The sequence below is a fragment of the Falco rusticolus genome, chromosome 5 (assembly GCF_015220075.1).
Source record: "Falco rusticolus isolate bFalRus1 chromosome 5, bFalRus1.pri, whole genome shotgun sequence".
Lineage (NCBI taxonomy): Eukaryota > Metazoa > Chordata > Aves > Falconiformes > Falconidae > Falco > Falco rusticolus.
Genome location: NC_051191.1, coordinates 55,873,448 through 55,897,355, shown reverse-complemented (window position 1 = coordinate 55,897,355; position 23,908 = coordinate 55,873,448). Strand labels below are relative to the sequence as shown.

Genomic DNA, 23,908 nt, shown 5'->3' with positions numbered 1-23,908 from the left:
ACGGCTGGCCTCGGGGAGGGCCAGGGCCAGGGCCAGGTGCCCGTTTCACGTTACAGCCACACTCTGGCCAGCGCTCATGCTCTGTCTGGCGGTCTGACCCTACCCCTGCTGCATGCCACCAGCGTGACCGGCCCTCGTGCCCCCAGAGCTACTCGCCGGCTGCCCAGCAGTGCTGCACCCACTGCCCCAGTGCCAGCCTGTGCTTACTGCGCACCGCTGTCCCCGTGCCACCACTAAGACGACCTTGCAGCACCGCGTGCTGGAGGCCTGCTTCCTCCCAGACCTGCTGGATATCGCTGCCCTCTGCCTAAGGGGCAGTGGGGTGGAGCAGCTCTGGCCAGGTGCTCGCAGGGGTCTAGAGAATGTTGACCACCTCTACCTGAGCTACAACCTCCTCTGCCCCACTGCTGGCCACTCCGCATCTCAGCAGCAACCCCACGCGCAGCTGACTGGAACCACCGCAGCCACCCCCACCCCAACTCTGGCCACTGTCCAGCCTGCTGGGCTCCCCCTGCCTGACACCCCCCCCCAACATCCCCCCATCTTCCCCGGCCAGGAGCCCCCACCCCTGCCTGGCCAACCACATGGGCAGCAACACCTCCCTGCTGGTGGCCTGGGTGACTGTGGGGAGGGCAAGGTGCGGTACCTGCCCCTTCCCCAGCCTCCCCCCCGGCTCCGACAGCCTGTTCATTTGCCCAGCAATGACCTTGCCAGCTTTAGCTTCTACTGAGGCTGCAGGCAGGCAGCCAGTCTTCGCTCATTCTGATGCTGCATGGGACATGAAGGCAGCACACTGGAACTTACACTTGGTGGGGTTTAACCGACCTCTGCCAGGCCAGATACTTTAGCTTTCCATTAAAGAAAATGTTTTGTGTTTGCCTGCAAGGAGCCCCATCCCATTACTACCACTACAGGGTTTCACTGTTCACAGATGCACTCAGAACTGCTCCGTGCAGACAGAGCACTGCACCACCACTGCCTTGTCAGACTGATGAAGCTCAAATTAAAATACTCCTGACAACAGCAGTGCTTTTGAGGTGGGACAGTTGCACAGGACAGCCTGAAGTAGCACTGGAGTGACCCCATGTTCCTCCAGGACGCTGCTAGGAAACAAACACTGCCTGGGAACAGCTTCTAATGGAAACCAGAGCTAGCAATCCCCACTTTTTTTCCCCCCCCTCTAATCCTGAGGCATAAGCCAATTTTATGGGACTTCCAAGTCCATGTCCTACCTAGAGACAAATCTATCTTCCACCCTCACAATAACCCTTTTTCCTGTAGGCATCTAGTCTTAACACTGAATACCAGCAAATCCCATTTCTAAATAGTTTTTGCTTTTGAAAAACTCAGGGACCAACATCTCACACTCATTCAGCTACTATGGCTTGGTTACTCAAAGCAGGCTCTCCCCACATCCTGGCCCACAGGCCTCTGTGCAAGCAGCAGCATCCCTCTGACCTTTGCAGGCTCCTTTGGACAGTCTCACACACTCAACACGCTTTATGGGACCCTTGGCTTGGCATTTTTCTCCATGACCCTCCTCCAGGGCAGAGGGACATGAAGAGCAACAACAGGCAAGGGAGCTTCAAGGAAAGCTACACTAGGTTCAAGGCTTACAGAAAACACAGATTCTTTTATGGCTGTTTTGTCCTCAAGCTTGTAGCAAAACTTAACGGATCGGCTTTTGCAACAGAGAGCTGAAGGAACATAACGGGACGAGGCAAAGGAGGCAGGGCTTTAATGAACAGACACTACTCTTACACAAAGACCAGCATGTCCCCTGTCAGAGTAGCAAGACACCACTTTCCTGACCCTGCCGGGTCACAGCTGCACAAAACTTCCCACAGCCACCCCAGTTTCACCAGTGGTTGCCTTGAACAGGACCACAACCTGGAGGAATTCAAGCAGAGAGCGTGTGCAAGTAGGTGTTGCACATACCATGCACTTTATTTCAATCCAGTACCGCAAGCAGGTCTTGTACATACCAAATACTTTTTTTTTTTTTTTTCCAATCCAGTGCCCCACGCCCCTTTTTCCCTCTGTGGTGCCTGCACACCCTGGGAGTTAACACCAGTTTTTCCTGCATTTTGGCCAAGCACGTGCACCCTGCCAGCTGTGGTCCACATTGCCTCACAGCAAAGGGACAGCAAACCCCATTTCCTTGGCTGCTTCCTGGTACTAGCCCTATTTATTCTGCATATTGATGGTAAGGTCAGCTAAGTTAGGATAAAGAGTCTCCTGCAACTGAAAACAAAGAAAGGAACAACTCCTTGCTACCTAAAGAGATGTGTTGGTTTGCAAAGGCTTGAAAGAAGCAGCGGCGGAACCAGCCTCTAAGCTTGTGTACTCAGGAGTGGTATGGGCAGGTACTGCAAGTACATAGGCACACAAACTATCCTCCATACAGAGATTTAGGGGCAGCTCCTGCTACTCCTTCAACACAAGAAAAAAGCACAGCCCTACCCAAGAAAAAACAGCACAGCCCTCATTTTTGAAGCTCTTACACATGCTCAGCTTTCAAACATGTGAACAGTGCACAGAGTCCCAGTGTTTTGTCAAAGGGAGGAGAAAGGGCACACATATTACATAGGCATTTCGTGAATTGTACTCATTTCCAAACCAAGCCTATTTAATTAGGAAGAGAAGGGAAAGGGACAAGAGAAGGGTAGGAAGAGGGAATAACACAGGCAATGGCAAAAAAATTTACAAGAAAAATATGCTTGCTCCCTTAAGCAATGGCCACCAGGGTCAGCCACACTACACAAATATTCCAAGCCACAGCAGCAAGGGAGTATATTAAAATACAGATCAGCCACACACTGCTTTTGACAAAAGGACTTGAAAGAAGAAACAAAGGGGAGCACACCTTGCCCCTCTGAGCCGGCAGCAGCAGAAGGGGGTCAAGCACTCCCCCGGCCTAGAGAAGCAGGGGCAGCAGCAACGTAGCCTTCCTCTTGCACGATGCTGAATGGTATCAGGCAGGAGTCAGTCCAATAAAACAAACAAACAAAACACACACACAACTGGGTTGATCCCGATGAGAGCACTTCTGGGCCCCGTGTTAGCCTTGGCACACCCTTGCCAATGCAACCAAAGTGGAGAAATCTTCAATTCATACAGAGCTCAGAGCAGCACTGACTTATTCTAGCATAAGCACTTGCCCTGCAGACCAGGGAGTCACTTGATGAGTAGAAAAAAAAAAACATTCAGCAGGATTTGTCCAAGTTTATGGAAGCAGAAGGAAGGACAGACCTCCTACAAAGGGGAGGGGAAAAAAAAAAGAAAAAAAAGGAAGAAGGACAGCATGTCTGTATGGGCTCTGGGATCATCTCCCACCACGCAGTTCTGAGTTCTCTGCTGACAAGTCCTCTGAGGAGGGAAGGGCACAGCAGCACATCTCTTGTCTCTTACAGCTGGTGGAGAGTTTGTAAGAGCATGTGGCGAGCAAATGAACAGGAGTCAAGAGCACGGTTTGGTCTGTGAAAAAGACAAGAGAGATATTTAAATGCTACAAAGTAGTTATTATAGTATTTTATTTGCTCATTCAAAGTTGGATATCTCAAACATACTGGGCTTATGCCCAAAAGCCTGCATTTTTTCCCCTTGTTTATCTGTTTTCAAACCATTCCCTCATTGCTGCGCTGATCTCTGCTTCCTATTTAGAGCTTGCTGTGGAAAACTCTCCTGTTGCTGAGTTAGAAAGACAACAACCAAGAATCAGAGCATTTATTTCCATAGGTACAAAAGTCAACAGTAGATCTTTCGATCTCTGCAGCCCCGTCTCATTTTGGGTAGAATGAAGTGGATGGGGGGGGTGAAAATTCCCATTCCTCCCTTCCAGCAAGGATTATTTTTAGTATAGCTCCACAGTTTAGGGCCACCAAAACACAGAAGACAAGTCAGCTCATACTCAAACCTTCTCACCAGGTCTCCTGCCATCTAGGACCCAATAATTAGTTCGGTCTCAGCGCTTTTTAAGTCTTTAAAAGAGGCACTATAACCCTCCTGCCCTCCCCACCATGGCCAAGAAACACCTGACTGGCTCTGCTGGGCCATCTTTCTGGGTGTCTTACGTATAGCCCACAGAACCTGCAGAGCACCATCTGAAAGGGCCTGGCCCAGAGACTGCAATAGCAAGGCCTACCTTACGTAGAATAACCTGCTCCTTGAAACTAGATGAAGGAAATAAAGTCACAGAAGAGTTAACACAGAGCTAAGTTTCCCTAACATTTCCATCACCTCCCAGTAACACATATTTCTGTTTCCATAGGCTAACTGTTCTCTAAGCATCACCACAACTAACCATCCGTATCCACCCATAAGGGAACTTCGTCCAATAATTTTAATCCAGTGCTCTCCACTGTTCTGAGAACAGAAATAATTAATTTTACCTCTTTCCCACCGCAGCACAGAAAAATAACCTTGATTATTAATAACAGTCAAGTCCACTCAATTTGTGGAAGTGTAAGCCGAAATAAAGACTGGAATATCCAGGTAGAAGCAAGAAGTTCGTTTCTAGATTTATAGCACATGGGCAATAGCTGCAGAGCTTGTTTGGTATAGGGCTCCCTGTCTGCTGCAGTTTAACAGAAACACATCCTGGAGAAGAGTTAACCCCTTTTATCCCCCCCCAAGAGCCATTCAATGCCCCACACTGGACAGACAATTACAACTTGCAGTTTCTCTTCAAAGGCTGGGCGAGATATTTCAGTCACCATCCTTGGAAGACCCAGCCCTGTTTGCAGTGAGCAGGCTGATTCTGCCTAGGCAGCTCCCCGTTTTTGGAAGTCGAAAGGATGATGATGTTGATGACAGCCATGCTCCCTCAGCCTCCACTGCTAACACCACGCCTCCTCTAACACTAAGAGCCTCCTTTTACTTGCTGTGGAGTTAGAACTACCTGCTGCTCTGTGCTACAGACTGTTGAAAGAGGCCAGTGATATCATCCAATCCAACAGTAAAGAACAGTAAACAAAATCCCCAAAAACCCAACACTTAAAGGAAAAAAACCAAACACCACCAGCTCCAGCAAGTCACAAGCAGGCAGGCCTTCACATACTTCCAGTGTTTCCACCTAAAAAAACTACGGAAAAGCACGTGTGGATTCACAGCACCCTCTTGTGTCCAAAAAAAAAAAGAGAAAATAAGGACCCACACCACCAGACTAAGATGGATGCTGCTTACAGTCTACCCACAATTTTATTTTTGAATGTGGAACGCTACCAATAACATCACAATTGTCACAAAAGAAAGGAGAATGACTATGCCAGAAGCCAGCCCCTTGCAACAAAAGGCAGTAGAGCTCTACCTAAACAGCTGCAAGAACTTTACAGCTCTAGAGGCCCAAACAGGCTAACTGCAATCCTAAAGGAGAAACCTAGAAAATATCACAAAAACTGCACACCAGTTTGCTGCAAATGAAGAACTCCTGGGTTTGACAGAGTAGAATTAGATTTGTTTCAGAAACAGAGCCCAAGTGAGCTCTGCAAATTACTAAGTTAACCAGTTAAAGGTTTGATTTAAGGTTAGAGTATGATTTTATTCTGACTGAATTCTACGGAAAGACAATGGGTGCAGGTTAATTGAGAAGTTGTTTTAACTGGACTTTGAGGTTCTTTAACTGTTATTTTCTCTCCAGGCAACTGTAAAGGATTTAATACTTGTTCTCCTTGCTCCCTTATGGAAAGCATTTTAATACATACATATATTTATAAAACATAAAAGTATATTGCTTGTACATAGTGTTGATTTCATTACGGTGCACAGAACTTGAGTTTCCCCATATCAAACCATGCAGAAGGGTTTCCAAATCAGAGGAAGCTTCAGCTCCAAGAATTTCACAGCACCAGGGACACTACAGGCTTGGCATTAGCACCCTTACATACCAAAGGCAGACAGTTCTGCCTTCTACTGTGAGATGCTCTTGGCTCTCACACAATTTTTCAGAACCTTTGAACAATCTCACACTTTCAGAAAGAGATTTCCCGCTCCTGTAGTGAAACGCTGGCTATAGATTGAATGGAGTTTTTATTAATTAAGATTAGATTTTTACTCTTGTCATATACAGCATTATGTACAGATGAAAGATTCATTGGTATTTTTCAGACCTGGAGCCTGGGAGAGGCCTACATACACACAGAGAGAGGGACACAAGCATCTTTTGTGAGCAAGTTTGTCTAAAAGGACATGTCAAGTTGAGTTATGAGGCTACTCTAGGCACTGGAACCTGACATAAGCAATTAGAAGGGTCAAACGCACTGAACCAAAGTCCCCTTTTTCTGTGTTTCCAGCTCCAAGTGATTTAAATCCTCTGTTTGGAGGGCTGGGGCTGACAGATACTATGTGGTACTTGTTTAGATCATCAGGCACTAGTTAGGCCTGACCCAGCTTGAAGCAAGCCATCACTTTCTTCACCTTTATTCTAGGGCTGGTATTTAAGGCTGTACATATCTACTTAACCTGCAAGCAAGATCACAGGTACTGGCAGCAATGAAGGAAACGGCAGAAATGCAGTCATCTGTCTGGGCAACTTCACACTGCAAGCCCTGATACTTCTTCCTTAAGCATATGATGGAGTTGGAGGTATACTTGTGCAGTTGGTAAAGCATATAGTCATTGGCTTGTAAGTGCCTAATTCTTAGCCTGACCAAGCCAAAGACAGGAGAGCAGTCAAACTGTTCTACCAGAAGGGCCTCTGGGTTAACATTTACACATGTGTACTAAACAAGCTAGTGGATTTATTTTCTAAACCTGACATTAGCATGGCTGGTTGATGGAAACATATCACTGCTACACACCAGCTTTGACAGCTTCAGCCATACCAATGCCTGGAAAAATTCTCTTCCCTTATCCAAACTGGCCTGCTTCTAACCCCAGGAGGACCAAGAAAAGACTGACTACCAGTATCTGACTGCATCCGTATCACCTGTGTCTCATACTGACCACAAGTATTTGATGTCTCTACCTTTCAGCAGCAGGAGATCTTGAGCATCTGCATACTACCCATACCACAAAAATCAGGAAGGCTTAAGCCTCATTCTGGAACCTGTTAAAAAGCTGCTCTCACCCTATACGGCCACCAAGCTCCAAATGGATTTCAGACCTCTGCTGGTTTTGCCTCAGGTGACGGTTTTGGACTGTTTCTCCTCTTGACTGCAGAGTAGCATTTAATCCTTCCTCTCCTAAGGGAAGGTCTATTTGGTGTGCTTTTCCTGAGTCTCATCAATGCTGAAGTTCACACTGATTTAATCTAGTAGAGATACGGCTTCTACAGCTATCGCATTTACTACACTATGCTTTAATACATCAAAGAAACTAAAGCTAGTGGTGGCAAGGGTTAATTCTATACCTATACTAGAAGTAACAGAGGCAGGCAGTACAAGCAGCTTCTCCAATGCTTATGCTCTCAATTTAGTTCTCAGAAAAAAATAAAGCACTAACCTAGTTGCTGTTACAGTAGCAAGTTTCATTTGGAAACAAATTCAGTCTTTGTGTTTTGCAGCATTTTGGTCTGCTGGTGTTCCAGTGTTACAGAGCATGACAACTGAAGAGCTCTGCTGACCCTCATACTCAGAAGGATAATTTAGAGGGTACAGTTAGATCCAGCGTACTCAGAGTTCACTCAAGCAGTGGCTAGAAACCCAGCAGGTTTCCCTAAGCTCGGAGCACCTCTTCTGTGACTGGCATTAGCAGTCTCTGCTTCAGAGCCAGTCAGCTGCAATGCTGGCTTCCTTCTTTAGGATCAAGATATTTATTATTTTCTTTTACTCTAAACCTTGCATTCTGGAGTAAGCAAGATAGAAGTAGAGATCCATTAAACTGTTAATCCTTAATTTCAGAACAGGTAATTAGTGGGCTTTAACACAACAGCTTGCATGTAGCTATTAACCCTCAAACAGTTTCACTAGCTCCCACAGAGAAGGACTGCATGGCAAGTACAATACTCACTTTGTGACAAAAGCTGAGAGAACTGGGGCCAGGGATTTAGGGAAATAATCCTGCTGGACCATATGGTTCAAGGTCATAAGAATACCATAGAGGCTTGGGACAGCTTTGATCTTCTCTTCACTCTGAGAAAAAGGACAAGAATCTGAAGTCAGACATCAGGATCACTACTTTATCTAATCCACTGTATTTCAGAGGCAATGAATTCTGTTGAATGAAGTGCTCCCACACATTGTAGCAGAAAGCTGGTCACTAGATTAAGTACAACTGTTCCTCAAGACAGAATGTAGCCAATTCCATAGCCCCCCAGCACTAGCAACTGAAATAAAGCAGCATCAAGAACATTCTAGTATTTATCAACTGACAGCAGTAGTAACGGGGAAAGGAAAGCAATAAACTTATAAGTGAAACAGCCAAATCTCAGACACCCCATGTCAAGAGTCATCTCCCAAGGAATTTCAGACTTCAAAAAATTCAGTTGCTTTATTTTTCTTGTATTATTCTGTAGCTCATTTTTATACCATCTCCAGTTTTTTGGCAGGCCTCATCCAGAACTTGATGCAGTATTCCTAGAACTGGTCTCACAATTACATGAAAGACAAAGCTAATAATCACCTCCCTGCTTATTACATGAGGCTTAAGTTATTCTTGTTCCTAACATGATGCTAACTTACATGTCCCAACTCTTAAATTATTTTTCATTTATTTCTCCACTGCCATTTCAACTAAAGCTCTTCATTCTATAGACAGGCTCTAAACCTGTGTTCCTAGGCATATGTTCTTGCAGTTCATTGTGCTAAGAATCTGTTGCTCATGTGCTTCCAGCTGTGTGGAACAGAGTGGAAGCTGCTCCCTCTCCACACATGCCTAATTCATCCACAGTCCTTTATACCACAGATGACAATCAGCTGGCTGATCCTCAAGGGCTTTACTATCAATGCCACCTCCTGGCCTGAAAGAACTCTCCCCAAGCACAAGTCTGTGCTTTGTGCCCCATGCATATTTGCTGTTTTCTGTACTGGTAAAGAGGTAGGTAGTAGTCCCCAAAACAAGTATTCTGCAAAACAAAAAGCCATCTCGGGTTCTGAGCAGTGGGAAGCTCAGCACTGGTCCAACCACCTTTCTCTGTGTTCATTGGACAAGTGATTTTTAGGAAATTAAGATGTAGCCAAGCATGTCAACATTGTCTGTACCCCAAGCTGGATATTATCAGAAGGAAATCCATAAACCTAATAAAGAGCAGGCTGCTATAACAGGTTATGGCTGTTCTGTGGTCTAGAATTGTCTTGGTCCAAGCTTCCATTCTCATCTTCTAGGTCTTGAGGCAGTGAGAGGCATTAACCGTTGTAGCACAAGTAGGCAAAGGCACTTAAGCTTCTCCCCAGTCACTTCACCAAAAGTAAAGCTACAGGTACTCTAATGCAACACACAAGTTTCCTACTGACCCTCCATCTTTTCTTGGAAGTTTATTCCCTGTAACTACGTATTTAACACTAGCATTTGGCAAAGATACTCCAAAGCATGAAGTTGAATGCTACTGATCTAGCATAAATAGTTTGATATATATTTTTGAGCCATCATGTAAGATGCCCTAAAGGACCACATTAACTAACAATATTGTAGATTAGACTCCTGGACATGGCTCTTTTTTTTTTTTAGACACCACAGTCCAGTAGCAGCACTATTTCCTTACCTGACCCTCCTTACCTTTAGGGGATGACCAAGAAAGCAGAACATATTAAGCAGAAGAGGTATAAAGAGCTGACACCTCCTTCATCCTAATGCAACCTTGCAATTTCCAATTTCTGCTGGACCTGCAGACTTCCATTGTCCCTGGGCATCAGGCATGCACAGGCACCCAGCTGCTTCCATGGCAACATAATTACCCAAAACCCAGTCAGTCTGGTCTTTGACAGCCTAAAGAGACCATAACTTAACTCTTTCCTGCTTCCCCACCTTAAGTAGTCCCATGTGTATCAAGAGACTTGTGATGAATGCATCTGAATTAAATGTGGCAGAAGTGAAGGCTTTTCTCATCAAGGCATCTAAAAGAAATAACAATGCATCATATTAAACAATACAAAAAGGGATGCTGTTACAGACTAAGATCAAGACTGACAATACAGGACCTCAATGAATATCAACCGTAAAAGGAGTTTTGGAAGGTAGTATCTGTTAAGATTCCAGTTGTCACTACAGGGACTAGGTATAATCTCTAAAACACCGAGACAGGTGAAACCCAGTCCTTAAGTACAAGGCCTAATCAAGGGAAAACCAGAAACAAAAACCCAACAAAACCCACAAAAAAGCCCCAAATTCCCACACTGCCAAGCTTCAGATCCTATTTGAGCTCAGTCCTATGCAGCACAATGCTCTACTCAATGCATTTGAACATGCATGCTATGTGCATACATGCTTATACATATATTAATATAATCAAATGAAGTAAAACAAGAGTTAGGGCCATAACATTTTAAAGGCCAGCAATTCACCTTCCATTTGAAACCTCAGAGAATAAGGACACCTTAAGAGCTTGTTCAGCTGTTTTTCTGGGCTCCCTCAAGACCAATGTTCTGCAATATTGCAAAATACAATGTTGCAAGCTATAGGCAAGCCAGTGCTTTAGCTTCTCATGTCTGTAAAGTAGGCAAGGCACCTGTTCTGACCTCTGACCATTCTGGTTTCTTAGAATGGGCAGAACCCACTAGAGCAGCTGTAGAACAGTGTCAGACATTAACCAGGATCTCACTGTCAGCTGACATTTACTTTTCTGGAAAGTAATTGCCAGGTTCTACCTTTCCCTCAGGAGCAGGAGTAGTAAAGAACAGCTACATTCATATACAAGCACACTTTGGACAACAGGAATATCCTGTGCTCATTTTTCACTGGAGACAACTCATAATGGGCATGAGCCAAGGCCAGTACTAGCTCAAAGAGATGCCAACTGACTATTTTTGGCTAACTGGACCCATAACCAACTGTACAGATCCATTACATTACTGATTTACAGATAACAGCTAACAGTTTCACCACATCTATGTATTCCAAACTAATAAATTCTGAGCTAGGGAAATGCATGTTTGTTTGCAGTAAATCACTAAGTGGTCTTAAAAATAATTGATCCAATTCTTTTGGACAATATTGTTAGGTAGCTCATGTATGGGAGAACTGTACCGCTGAGAGACTGAAAAGGTTGGAAGTCAGTGGTCAGATGCCTAGGATCATTCAGAAATTCCTGTTTCCAAGTGAGAACATGAAGGGATACTATTAGTCCACACAATAAATCAGACCTAATTGAATCAGTGCTCCACAATACACAGAGAGGAACAGTCCCTTGCCTGTACATTTTCTGTGCCATGCCCCATGTTGCAAATCTCTGCTTACTAAAGAAATTAAAGATGTTTCAGACTGGTATAAGAGGTCTCTCTTTACACTCTCTTAATACTACACTGGAGAGGCTACTTCCTGGAAAACACTTTCAATAAATAGCCTTGAAAAAGTAACTGACTTTGGAACACAGAACTACTGGCCATTGACAGCCTAGCACCAAGGAGATGCAGTAAGGGCAGCATAGATCCACTGAAGACAGCAACTACAACAAACACTCAGCATCAAGCTTCAGAAGCACGAGATATGCCGAGTTCAGAATGAATCTCTACTGTCACTCCACAGAACAGCATGGCCCAGCTTGGTACTTCATTTTCTGGGGGGAGGCAAACTGCTGGGAACAAAACAGTCCAATGGCCTGGCCCATTGGCCCAGGGGCCTTCCTTTGCACTGCAGTGGTGTCCTTGACACTGAAGCAAGTCACACCACTAAGTGAAGAAAGGCCCAGTCACCTGTTGTTTCATGCACTGCTGTTCTCACTGGGGCTTCATCCTTGAAGACTGATGATATCCTTAGGAGAGTTGAAACTACCTTTTCTACATCAGCTGTATCTGTCTGAAAAGAAAAAAAACAGGGACCATTCAGTTCACTGCTCACCAGCTACAGAAGATGGGTCTCTGCCATCCTTCAGATGAAGGACATTAATTTTTCCTTGGCCATATCACAAGGTGTAAGCAATACTGAAATAAAGTTACTCTATGCAGAAGCTCTGGTGCCAGTACAAGGATGAATTGCATCATCTGCTTACATAAGGTTCCTCAGGATCACTGGGGAGATGATACAAATCTAAGTCTCAAGAGAGAAAGTTATCACCTCTGGGGATTAAATGATTCTGAAAGACAATCAAGCACAGAAGCTCACCTACCTGCTGAGCAATCATTACGGAACACTTTGGTCCTAGTCGCAGCAGCTTCTCTGGTGATGGGAAAGCAAGGAATGTGGCAATGTCCACAGGAGGAGATGGCACTGGAGTTGAATCCTAAAAGAGGCAGAAACCTTTTCAAGTTTGGTCTTGAAAGTAAATTGGTTCAGCAGCAAGGGTACATAGGACAGGTACATCAGGTCAGGATTTGTTCTGTTTGAAAACTATTTGAGGCTGGAATGAGCCCAGAGTTGGCACAGTCAGAACATGCTAGCACAACTGCATGGCATTGCACTTACAATGTTTCCACCACTTTTCTACACGTTTGTTACAACTGCTACAAAGCCTTTCCCTCCATGTACGTGTGCACATAAATATGTTTTACTGAAGTGTGCAAGTCATCTGTTTTCTTCCTGTGTTATCTCCCTGACTGTTTCTACAGTGCCAGCCCACAGGGAATGTGAATGCCTGCCAGCACTCCAAGTTCAGACTCACTTCAGATCTCACTTTTACTCTTTTTCAGCTGAGGAAGCTTACCTGTGAATCAATTATCTTCTTAGGAGTCAGTGACTCCTGTTCTCCCTGTCCTATCTCCTTTAGCTGTTCCTGTTCCTCCTCCTCCTCTTCCTCTTCCTCATCCTCCTCTTCATCCTCCTCCTCCTCTTCCCCTTCATCATCACTAAGGATTGATTAAAACATTACGTTAATTACACACCTGTAATTCCTGTACAATTGAACTCGAAACTTTTTTCGAGAAAAAGCAATCTCCCCTCAAGTATTACTGCAAGAAGTTAATCTCCATCTCTAACACAGGCTTCAGCCACCCAGCTGACAATGGCAAGCAAAGAGCAAGGAATGCAATAGATAACTAACACTAAGTCCATCAATGAAAAGACGACACAAGGCTTATCCTGCTTATGGAACCCTTCAACTGTGCTCCACACTGCACACTCAGACCAGTGTTCTGAGTGTTACAGTTCTTGTTTTAAGATGTAGGTGAATGAAAACATTGATGAGAATTGTCAGAAAATTCCCAATTTAAACTCTGGTATGCTGCTTACCTCAAAGATCCCAGCACAGCTGCCATATTGAAGCCTTCAAGGATCTCCTGGAGTTGCTCACATCCCTCTTCTCCCAAACAGTTACCTGGATTGACAGAAGAAAGGAAGCAGACTTAATAGATATACAGCAAAAGCCTCATGAATTTATGTACATTCTTGTTTATCTCTTATTTCTGAAATTGAAAAGTTGTCAGTCATTTCTACATAACACCTTAGAGGCAGCAATGCAGACTTCAGTCTTCAGTTATCAGAATCAAACAGTTGTTAAATAAATTTCAGCAGCATTGCACAATAGCTAAAACAAGCAAACCCCCTAATTTTCCAGTAAAGTTTTACTGAAAACAGCTATAGGTATTAGGCTAATCTTTGCACCTCAAGACATACTGAAACTGCTTAACTTTAACAATTAACTGAGTTCATGGCTTAAGAAAACTTCCAGGATCTAACTACTTCCTGTCCCAAGGTCATCCAAGTTCAGCTCAGAGTACTTTTTTTTTTAAATGCTGACAATTGCAAGACTAGAATATATGATACTGTCAACATTCTTCCTAGTGGTTTCTTGTTGGGATCAGACTAGACATACTTTAACAAATTTACATACCGTTGAGATCCAACTTCTCCAACTCTGCCTTATCTTCAATAACTTCAGCAACAGTCAGAGCAGCATCTCGTTTGATCTCACAGAAGGACAAATTTAGTTCCTAAGAAACAGAACATTTTTTTGCACAATTCCTATTAACATCTACCATCCCGATATGCTTAATGTGCTCACAAGTGTTCAGGGAAGACTCATCTGAAGACGCTCCTACCAAAAGTAGTATTTTTAATTGGAAATAATACCCGACACCTACTCCTACTTCATATACTTAACACAGGCATGTTGAAACATAGTGTTATTAAGAGCAGCCCTACTGAAGGTAGCCATTTTACTAAAATAGCTACAGAGACCACACCATTCTGACTGCTGCCCTAGAAGGTAGCAGACATTTCAGTCCTTAGTAATCATTTGACTGGAGACCTTCGCTTATTCAAGAGCATTCCAGAATTCACACACCAGTAAGTCTTATTGAAGAAAGGTAGTTACTATCCTAAATGGACTGTATACTTGCTTTTGAACACTTCAGTTGGAAGTTAAGGCCTTCAAAAAACAAACTACAAGTGATACTACTTCTGATAAACACAGCCAGCAGAGAAACAGTGTGGACAAACTAGTAAGAGTAAAGTTACTGAACAGCCAGACATCATACCCCACCATTCCACACTGCGCTCAATCAGTCCTTTCCTGATAAGAGATTTAATATTAACAGCAAAAGGGAAGCAGTCCTTGAACGGGATGAATCAGCTATGATTGCTTCATGCCACCTTCCCTTAGCCACTTCTGCTCTAGAAAAAAAGGATTTAACTTCTGGCTGTTCATCTCAATACCCCCATTAGAATCCTTACTTAAGTTTTCCTGGGAGATTCAGATAAGCTCCAGTAGTATCAGCAGAAGCCTGAGCAAGGGATCTCACACCCTAAAGTACCAGGTTCATATACATAAATAAGTATTAGCAAGCTGAATTTTTGTCTTTGACTGTAAACTTGAAAGATTAAGAATTATGTGTTCAGCATATGTCCCAGTGCAGTTGTGATCCATGGCAGGTGTTTCTAGAGATCCTAGCTTACTTATATTACTGGCTGGAATTAGGCCTGTCTAGAACATTGTCAAACGGAAGTCCTGTGCAAATGCTTGTGTGGGAGGCTATGGTATTGCCAAAACCCTAAAAATATCTGGACCTTTGATACGTGTCCTAAGAAAAAACATGAACTGTATGAACTCAGAAATGCTAGAGATTACAAGCTATTTAAGAGGAAAGTCTCTGTTCCCACTCATGACCCTCTAAGAAGTTCCAAAAGCAGATACTTCCATTGTCAGATTTCTTGATTAGCACTTGCTGAATTGAACCAACAACTTCAAAAAAACATCAAGCCGAGTCTAAACAGACCACTGGTACACTTCCATGTAGAACAGCCTTAGGTGTACATGGCAATGCCACTGATCTACAATACAGCTTACTGCTTTCGAGTTGTGAATCCCACTTTAAAATAATCAGAAGTAGTAGGAGAATGGACAGAAAAACATGAAATGGGAAACTAGGCATTTTCAAAACAGATTCAAAGCTGAACAGCAAGACAACAATACCTTTAATTTATGAAGCCCTTCTTTAATAGCATCAGCAATAGCAACAGCGCCCTTTGAACGCACCAGGCAGTCTCCAAAATTGATCACTTCAATCTGACGAAGTGCCTTCAGAGTCTGCAAGACAACACATATTTCAAAATACAGACATGCAAGTAAATGAATGTCCTATTACTCCTGAAAGGCCAGCTTTTCCACTGCAACATGGCATGTGGCTCCACCAACCCAGAGGCGCTAATGCCAGCTATATTTGAGAAGACTGGGAGGCAGAAGACAAACCCAAAGCAACAGCTTAGAACAACTCACCTCTGCCATGGCCATAGCTCCTTTCTCTGTGAAGGTGTTGTCATTCAAGTTTATAACCTTAAGCAGTGGGTTGATAGCAAAGGCCTGGGCCAGTGCCGTGATGCCAGGATGGTTAATTCCATTCTGTGGCATATGGACCTCTTCTAAGGTCCCAATGATCTGGGAAAGGATGTACATGAAAAAAGCTCTTAGGAGACATACTTCAACACGGTATAGTGCTCCACTCTAGTATTTGCTTTATTTTCCCTTGAACTCAAGACTCCATTAGTTCTTCTACACAAAATTATTTACCAGCAATTATGTCACAAATCAAGCAAAATTGCAGGCTCATGGCAATCAGATCAACACAAACCCCTAAGTCACAAGTAGCACCCTCCCAGCATGCTTGCTCTAGATGCCTTAAAAAAAGAGCTCTTCACCTGGGGCTCAACACTGAAATAGACCAAGCAACATCAATGGATATGGCATTTTTTCTAATTAAGTTCTAGATTTTGCCCTGACTGCAGAAGCAAACCAGTAAGATTAGTATAAACACTGTTCATGGACTAAACAGCGTGTCACAAAACACAGTAATGAATGCCATTTTAGTAGTGCCACTCAGTCTGAATTTCTCATGAGCCACTTTGTTATGCACCTTAAGTATTTAAGAATTCTTATTTTTGCCACGATCACCAATTGGTCAAAATCACATCCAGCAGCTCTACAAAAAAATAGCCTATAATCCGTAATATCATTGTTAATATACCTAACAATATGCATTATAATTCAGAAGTCACTTTTAGCTGCAATGGGGAAAGAAGAGGGAATTAGGTGGCACCAACCACAACGAATCCTCTTCTTCCATCAAAAGTGCAATTTGGTCAGTGACAGCTAGAGAAGGCTACATAGCATTTAAAGCCCTTACATGATGATCCTAGCAAAACCACTACATTTTTGCCAGATGATTGAATAACTAGGCAAAGTAGTCAAGAGGTCAGCTGGTACACCCAACCCAGTGCCAAATAAATTAGCAGGAGGAGGAGGAATAGGATGACTATTAAGTTACTCAGGAGATCCTATTTCTCCCTCAAGCCACTACTTTACACAGCCACTAGTTATGTGTTTGGAAGCCTAGGTCACAGAAACATTCACTCATCAATTCTAATTGCACTTGAAGATTCCAGTTTCAGCAAACATCAAGACTTTAGTCAACCAAGAACCAGCCACTGCCTCCAAGCTGAGGCAAGCTCTGTGTGCATTACCTTTAACATTGGTACTTAACATACCTTGCTCCAGTTTGCTGTGAAGAAGCTCTGGTTTGGTACTTACCCCAAAGGCTTCAGCCAGCGCAGTAGCACCATCATTCTCCAGACGATTTCTGCCAGCTACAAATACTTTCAAAGCAAGAGGCTTGCCCTGGGCACTTGATTTCCTATGACACTCTTTCAGAGCAGCTGCCAATATCTAAAGATAAAACAAGCAATTTATACTGCCTCAGCAACTCATTCTGAAGGAATCCAAGTGTATTTTGTATATCCAACTCAAGAAATACTTCAGTGACAGTTGAAACATACCCACTTCTACAGTGGGATATACACTATCACTGACTACAATACTTGCACACTATGGTCTTAGGCAAGTGATAATTTTGCAACACTAGGACACACTGACTCCATTAAGAACATTTGATTCTTAAACAGGCAAACATGTAGGGCCTTAGTGATGATGACAGTCCCAGTTTTCTGCCTCATCCAACAGGCATCTCTTTAGCGGCAGGCTCAGTAATACTGTTCTCTCAAATGCAAGGCTACTAGCTCCCTTGACATGGAATCTAACTTTTAAAGATAGAACCCGTTTTCCTATGCTGGAAAAACAGATGAGCTTTTCATACTTCAGAAATTTACCCATGAAAACATGTGGAGGGAAAGGATCTCAAGACTGGAGAAAAGGAAGAACAGTCTCATTAAGCTGAAGGGAAATGCAAACTCCTTCAAGTGGGGAGGAATAACCTAGATCACTTGCAGCTGGTCAAGGGAAGTGATCCTTTTCCTACACTCAGCCCTGTGAAATGCACTCAAGTACTTGCATCCACTTCCAGGCTCCTACATAGACATGCAAAGGTGAATCTAAAGGGTTCCAAGGATGATTAAGGAATTGGAGAATTTTTCCACACTGGGTAAGTGCTGAAAGCTGGGATTATTAAGGCTGGAGAAGATAAGGTTCTGGGGGAGATCTTATTCATATGTAAGAAAAGCCAGAGTAACAGGATGAAGAAGGTTGTGACACACAAACCAGTGTGAAGAAAATTCCATTTGAACACAAAAAATTTTTACCATGAGGGTTGTTAAACACTGGGATTAGACTACCCAGAGAGCCTGTGAAGTCTCCATTCTCTGAGATATCCAAAACCTGACTAGACACAGCCCTAAGCAACCTTGTCTAGTTGCCTTGAGCAGGGGAGTTGAACTAGACAATCACCAAAGATCCCTTCCAACATCAACCATTCTGTGATTCTGCATAGGGTAGTCTGAAGCCAAGTCCTGGCTCTGACCTCATTCCCAAAAAGGAGACAGCCCTTACCTTGCCACCACCAATGCCCATGCCACAGTTATTGAGCTTGAGTTCCTGCAGGGTGTAGCACACAGGGCTCTTCAGCAGTGCCTCAAAGCCACGCACACCATCTGGCCCAAAGGCATTGTCACTCAGGTCCAGCTCCACCAGCTGGGCTCCAGCAGTGATGAGTGCATCCCCCAAAGAGATCTGCAAGGTAACAGATGGCAGTGGGTGGGAAGGAGGGAGTGGATTGACTTTTAGTGACAGTAACACTGCAGCAGCTAGGTATGACAGTGACGCTGCAAAAAATTTCCACTTTGAAGACATTTGGCAAAGCTGCATTGGGAAATAAAACTTCGCACAACTTCTCTAGCTTTAGCTGTAAATTAAGCTAAAGATAGCTATAAGGCAATTACCAAGAAGTTATCCCAGCCCTTTAGGTCAAATACACGATTTTCAAAATGAGTTTCCCCCTTTACCCTGCTAAAAAATAATTTTCATTCTATTGAGTTTATGCTCTTGCTTCACTGGACTCAAGTAGGCAGGGAGCTCTGTAATATGCTTGGAAGAGATGGCCATGTCCTTTTATTTAGAAAGCTTAGTTACCATTCTATCCAGTGACAGGCTTCTTCACTAGTTTGAACTTGCATTTGGCCTTTTATCAACTGTTCTCCATCTCATACAAATGGAGCAGAAAAGAATCACTCACCTGGGACATTTAGCATTAAGAGCATAGAGAAAGATCAGCTCTGTGCTAAAAAAACATCATACTCCCAGAAAAAGCATGAGAAGGTGAGAAAAGAAGTTATATTAGTCAGAAGTCTCAGATCTAGTTTTCACTTACCAAAGCAGGAGGTATCTCAGACCTTAGTCTCCCTGTGAACATGTCACTCCAATGACACCTCTAAGAAACACAGATAGAAACCATTAAAATATTTAGGACAACACAATTGTACAGAAGTTTACACATACAAGCTGCATTATATTACTGGGGACAGCTTAATACTGTCTGCCTTCCCTTGGGTTTGTCATTTGATTGTACTAAAGAGCTATGAGAACTAACATTACAATTACTTCACTTGCAAGGACATAAATCCACTGAAATGCACATTGTAAATAACACTATACAAGACTGCTTGCTTGTACTCAAGCTGAAATTATTTTCTGCTGAGAAAATCGCCACAGGAAAAATCAGCAGGAAACTGAAGGATACATTAGGAATGCAGATTTTAGTAAGGTATGGAGCTCAACAATCAGAACTGGCTGGAAAAGCCACCTTCGGGTGACTAACATGAATCATTATTTCATACTCTTCTCCTGCAATGGACAGTGCCTCTAGCAGCACAGCATCCTCCTAGCATTAGGCTAGAACAATAGTAGGGAAACAGCTTAGAAAAGCCTCCTGATGCATTTTCTCCATTATTTCTTCCCTATTCAGCCCTTCTCCAGAAGGAAGATCTCATCCAGCTTTCCATTAGAACTTATGTTTTGTTGCCACAGTTTGTTTACAGATGCTGCCTCTGCAGAGAGGCTCTTTGCACAGCTTCCCAGCTTTAAGACTAGAAGCCTTCTAAACGGGAAGAGTTACGAATGCAGAAAGTGTTCCCATTATCCCAAAGTCCCCAAGTTCTGCCATGTTTTCCTATGATTCTTCTTCCTACTGGAAGAACCACCAAGCAAGCTTTGAGGCTAACTCAAGGCAGGCTACTGCAGGAAGAGCATAGATAGGCCTTCAGTATTTCTACATTACTTCTTCCCCTTTACCATTTCCCACTCAAGGATCTCACCTTGAGCTCCGATTTCTTCTCCAAGGCTTTGGCAATGACCTTTGCTGCCTCCACACCCACTGTGTTGCCTTCCAGACGCAATGCTTCCAGGCCATCAAATTCCTCAATTTGCTTGATCACTTCTTCAGCTGCAAAAAGCATATAGTCTAGTGGCCTTTTAACTATCACCTCAGGTACCACAGTAACACCGATGCAGCAATACTTGCTCAAGCCTACCCTTAGCAAAACCAGATGATCATTATCTGAAAGAATCCTGGAACAGCAAAAGGAGCAGCAGAGCTAAAGTGTCAGGTCATTAGAGAGTGTTCTCTATTCCCCACCCTGCCTTTTCATAATTTGTTTCTGGTACTGTTGATAGCCATCCTCCTATTTGCAAGAGTAAGTTTCCTTACTTCCTAAGTAAGATTCCTCTGCCATTCAGCACACTGTTTAGGAGCTAGAGTGCATGTGTCTACAAAGATGCAAGGACTAAGCTTAAAGTTGATGAGAATTGATGCCACATCAACAGGAAGAAGTTCTCACTGGCTGACAGAAGTAGATGCCTATTTAGCAAGCATGTCAGGGTGGAACAATTTAACTCTACAGTAATCCTATGCAATACACAGGAGCAGGCTGCAGACTCTTGTATCAATGGGCACGTGTTATCATTCCCAAGCTCCAAAGACTTTCCCCACAGTTCAGTGGCTTTGCACTACTAAAACAGCATATAAAAAAACACCACCTTTGGAATCAATGAAAGAGGTACGCACTATAGCAAATAACCTCTTTGAAGAGCATGCTGTTTCTTGGTGTGGCAGAAATGTTGATCTAAGACTATAAACACATTCTCCAGGTATTTACTATACTAGCAGCCACTGCAAAGCTTTCTTACCTGTGAAACACATACCAGCAAGAGATATTCCAGAAAAAAAGTCTAACAAATTGATCATAATTTGGAAAGAAACTGGACTACTGCAGCAGACTAACATATCAGCCTGTTTGTTACTCTGTGCAGGTCTTCAAAGCATCTACTTGTTTGAGGAGCTGTTATCCAATTGCTTACTGTTTTTAAAAGAAGCACCAACTTCTAATGCACAGTGACTGTTAAAAGACTTTGTGTTCTCACCAAGAAAACAAGAACTACACATCAGGGAGCAAACCCCCAATACTGCCAACTGTAATACCACCACATCAAAGCAGGGCACAAGAAGGGAAGGCAACACTGCTATCAGAAGCGGCTGTAGCCAAACCCCCCTTGCATCGCAGCTAGTATTACGACAACTTGTCCATGCAGAATTAGCATCAGGTTTACTACAAGACTTCAGAATTTCAGGGAGACACTTCCCAAACACAAGGGTATTTTCTCTTACCATCTTCAGCTGTATTGAGTTTAAGGCTCTGGCCTTTGAAGCTCAACTGTCCACCACCCACTTGGGTTTTGGCAAGTGACTCTGCAAGCTTAGTGATGTCTTCTGATGCCATTTTTCTGCTTTTCCCAGTGCTAAGAGCTGCCAATTAAAAGAAATCATTAACATAAGAAAAGCAAACTACAATATATGATCTGTATGAATAATTATATTTATTTGAACACTGTGGGTTTTGTTCCCAAGATATCTAATTGAGTTTTCAGTGTCATTAGTGTTTTCCCCATAGCTCACTTATGACAGCTAGGCTAGATTAACATTCCAAAGCCAGCCAGTCATGTGGTGTTGATTCTTCCAAAACTGACAGAACTTGGGTTTCGATGGAGTTGTTACACTCCATAAATAACCAGTACCTAAAACTATGGATTAAGGCCACTTTAAGACATTACTCTTTGCACAACAATTTTACAACTCAAACATAACATTTCTGTCCCCAAACCCCATCCCTTAATTATACACGCTGCACATTTCCCCTGTTATCCAAAGCAAGCTAGAATGAAAACAGCTGTTTTTCCGTTTCAGTGATATCCCCAGCAGTGCCCTTGTCAGCACAGTTCTAGAAACACTGAGTTGCTGAAAACATCATCAGGTTTGTGGGTTCTCTTTCCTTTCCAATGTCCCACACAGATTCATCACACTCATTAAACGGGATGATCTTACACTGATGATTGATTAGCAAACATTTTGCCTTGAGGCACAAGTTTGAAGCTAGCCATGTCTAATAGCATCTGCATACCATTATTTAATGAACATCAATCACTGCATGAAGTAACTGGCCTCCATTCATTCAGCAGGATAAATGGAGCATGTTTCTTAACCCCTGCTGGTATAAAAGACTACATACAACTAGCGTTTAGAAGCAACATACTTATAAAACAGACTTCAGGTGTCAGAAGGGATAAAGGGTCATTCCTACAAGAGCAAACCGATTCCCTTCCATTCTTTTCTGACTTAGAAGTGGCTCCATACACTTGCAACTCTGTGCTTAACAGCACTGGTTTTAAAATGCCCCATAAATGCAAGTTGGATGTACATACTTTCCTCCTGATACCTAGCTGTGAAGCCTTCAGCTTTCCCAGAGCACATCATCTCTTCAGTTTTCATTAACTTTAGTGTTACTTTTGGACACGGGGAAAAAACCCAAAAAGTCACCAAAGCTGATCAACATCACTTGTCTCGGATGACTCTCCTCTAACATAGATGCTGCCAGTAGAAAGACACCTGCATAACTTACTCCACTCCTACCAGGCATCTGTTCACCTAGTTCAATTATTAGTTTTGCTTTTAAACACCTTATCGCTCTACTGTTTAAAAAGTTAGTTCTATTTCACTATGGTGCTCTTCCATACTTTAGAGGCGTACACACTCCCTTTGCATCTCTTTCCCTTAAATCCCCTTTTACTGTCTCTACCTTACACACAGGCTCTTCCTAATTTCAACACCAGGAATTCATCACCACAAACCGGAGCAGACTTTATTGCCAACATGTTAACCACACCCAGTTGTCAACCTACCAGACGTCTCTTCACTTCTAGTTCTTCCCCAGGGAAAGCTTTAAAAAAAAATTAAATTGAAAAGTGGGTACGTTTGGGAAATAAAACCAAGATCTGGAAACGCCTGAAGAGCGGTTTCCGCCTTACTTATGGACAGTACGAAGATGCAGGCTTCCTGACGGTCAAAAAAAGCTGGTTCAGCCGAACGTTTTAATTAGCCCCCGCAGCGGCTACCTGCCGCGCTGCCCTGAGGAGAGGCCTGCTCTGCCCTCCCGGCAGCGGAGGGCCCGGCCCCGGCAGCGCCGGGTGACAGCCCAAGGTTACCCCGCGGCCAGCCCGGCAGCGCGCCGCGCCGCCCGCGGAGCCGCCGCTGCCCCCCCGAGGAAGCCGCCGAGCGCCGGCCGCGCCGCCACCTGCGCCCCGCGGCGGCCCCCGCGCCCCCCCCCCGGCCCCCGCCGCCCCGCTCCCGCCCCCGCCGCGGGTAGCCCCCGCCGTGCCGCGTGGCGCCCGGCGCGCGGGGAGAGCGGCGACGCGGAGGGGGCTCCCGCGGCCGGGCACGCGCGACCTGCACCCGCGCGGGGGTACTCCCGCCTGCGCGTGGGAGGGCCGCGAGGGGTTCCCTCCCCGCCCCCCCGGCGCGAGGAGCCGGGGCGGCGGCAGGAGGGGGGGGTGTGGGTGTGTTAGTCCGCTGGATCGCATCGCCTCACCTCACGCGCACCCCCCGCCCCCGGCCACCAACGGCGGCTGCCACCTCCCCGCCCCGCCCCTCCCCTCACCTCCGCGCCCGCCGCTGGCTGCCGGGTGAGGCGATCGAGTGGCGCCCGCCACAGCCCTCACGCCGCCGCCACCGCCGGGGACGATGGGTGAGAAGTGGGAGGGGGGGAGGCGGAGGATTTGAAAGCCGGCAGTTTTGCTTCCCCCTTCGCGATTGGATGCGCCGCGTGACGTTCCGGG

The 23,908-nt window shown here is 44.4% G+C and overlaps 1 protein-coding gene across 2 annotated transcripts; it reads right to left on the bottom strand.

Annotated features, from left to right (window-relative positions):
• Nucleotides 1–1,926: 1,926 nt before the first annotated feature.
• On the bottom strand, nucleotides 1,927–23,859 carry RANGAP1 (Ran GTPase activating protein 1). 2 transcript variants are annotated; one of them, XM_037389089.1, is made up of 17 exons: nucleotides 23,731–23,859; nucleotides 22,976–23,013; nucleotides 21,408–21,545; nucleotides 20,059–20,186; nucleotides 19,116–19,175; nucleotides 18,299–18,478; nucleotides 17,048–17,182; nucleotides 15,740–15,898; nucleotides 15,437–15,550; nucleotides 13,856–13,955; nucleotides 13,255–13,339; nucleotides 12,731–12,872; nucleotides 12,197–12,310; nucleotides 11,784–11,886; nucleotides 9,901–9,989; nucleotides 7,948–8,069; nucleotides 1,927–3,477 (listed from the first exon to the last, which is right to left on the bottom strand). In XM_037389089.1, exons 3-17 carry the CDS (start codon nucleotides 21,517–21,519, stop codon nucleotides 3,408–3,410), a joined length of 1,713 nt encoding a protein of 570 aa, XP_037244986.1. In that variant the 5' UTR covers nucleotides 21,520–21,545; nucleotides 22,976–23,013; nucleotides 23,731–23,859; the 3' UTR covers nucleotides 1,927–3,407. The 2 variants fall into 2 exon arrangements, with proteins under 2 accessions (XP_037244986.1, XP_037244985.1); XM_037389088.1 differs by lacking the exon at nucleotides 22,976–23,013 and having other exon boundaries at nucleotides 23,731–23,800.
• Between the last annotated feature and the right edge of the window lie 49 nt (nucleotides 23,860–23,908).

What these genes read in the sequence shown, in the direction of transcription:
- RANGAP1 (XM_037389089.1), bottom strand. Translation starts at nt 21,519, where the DNA reads ATGGCATCAGAAGACATCACTAAGCTTGCAGAGTCACTTGCCAAAACC. An exon ending in CTGAGATACCTCCTGCTTTG is followed by an intron (nt 18,479 to 19,115) that starts GTAAGTGAAAAC and finishes GTTACCTTGCAG; the next exon opens with ATCTCTTTGGGGGATGCACT. An exon ending in AGAAGATAATTGATTCACAG is followed by an intron (nt 12,311 to 12,730) that starts GTAAGCTTCCTC and finishes TGCCTCTTTTAG; the next exon opens with GATTCAACTCCAGTGCCATC.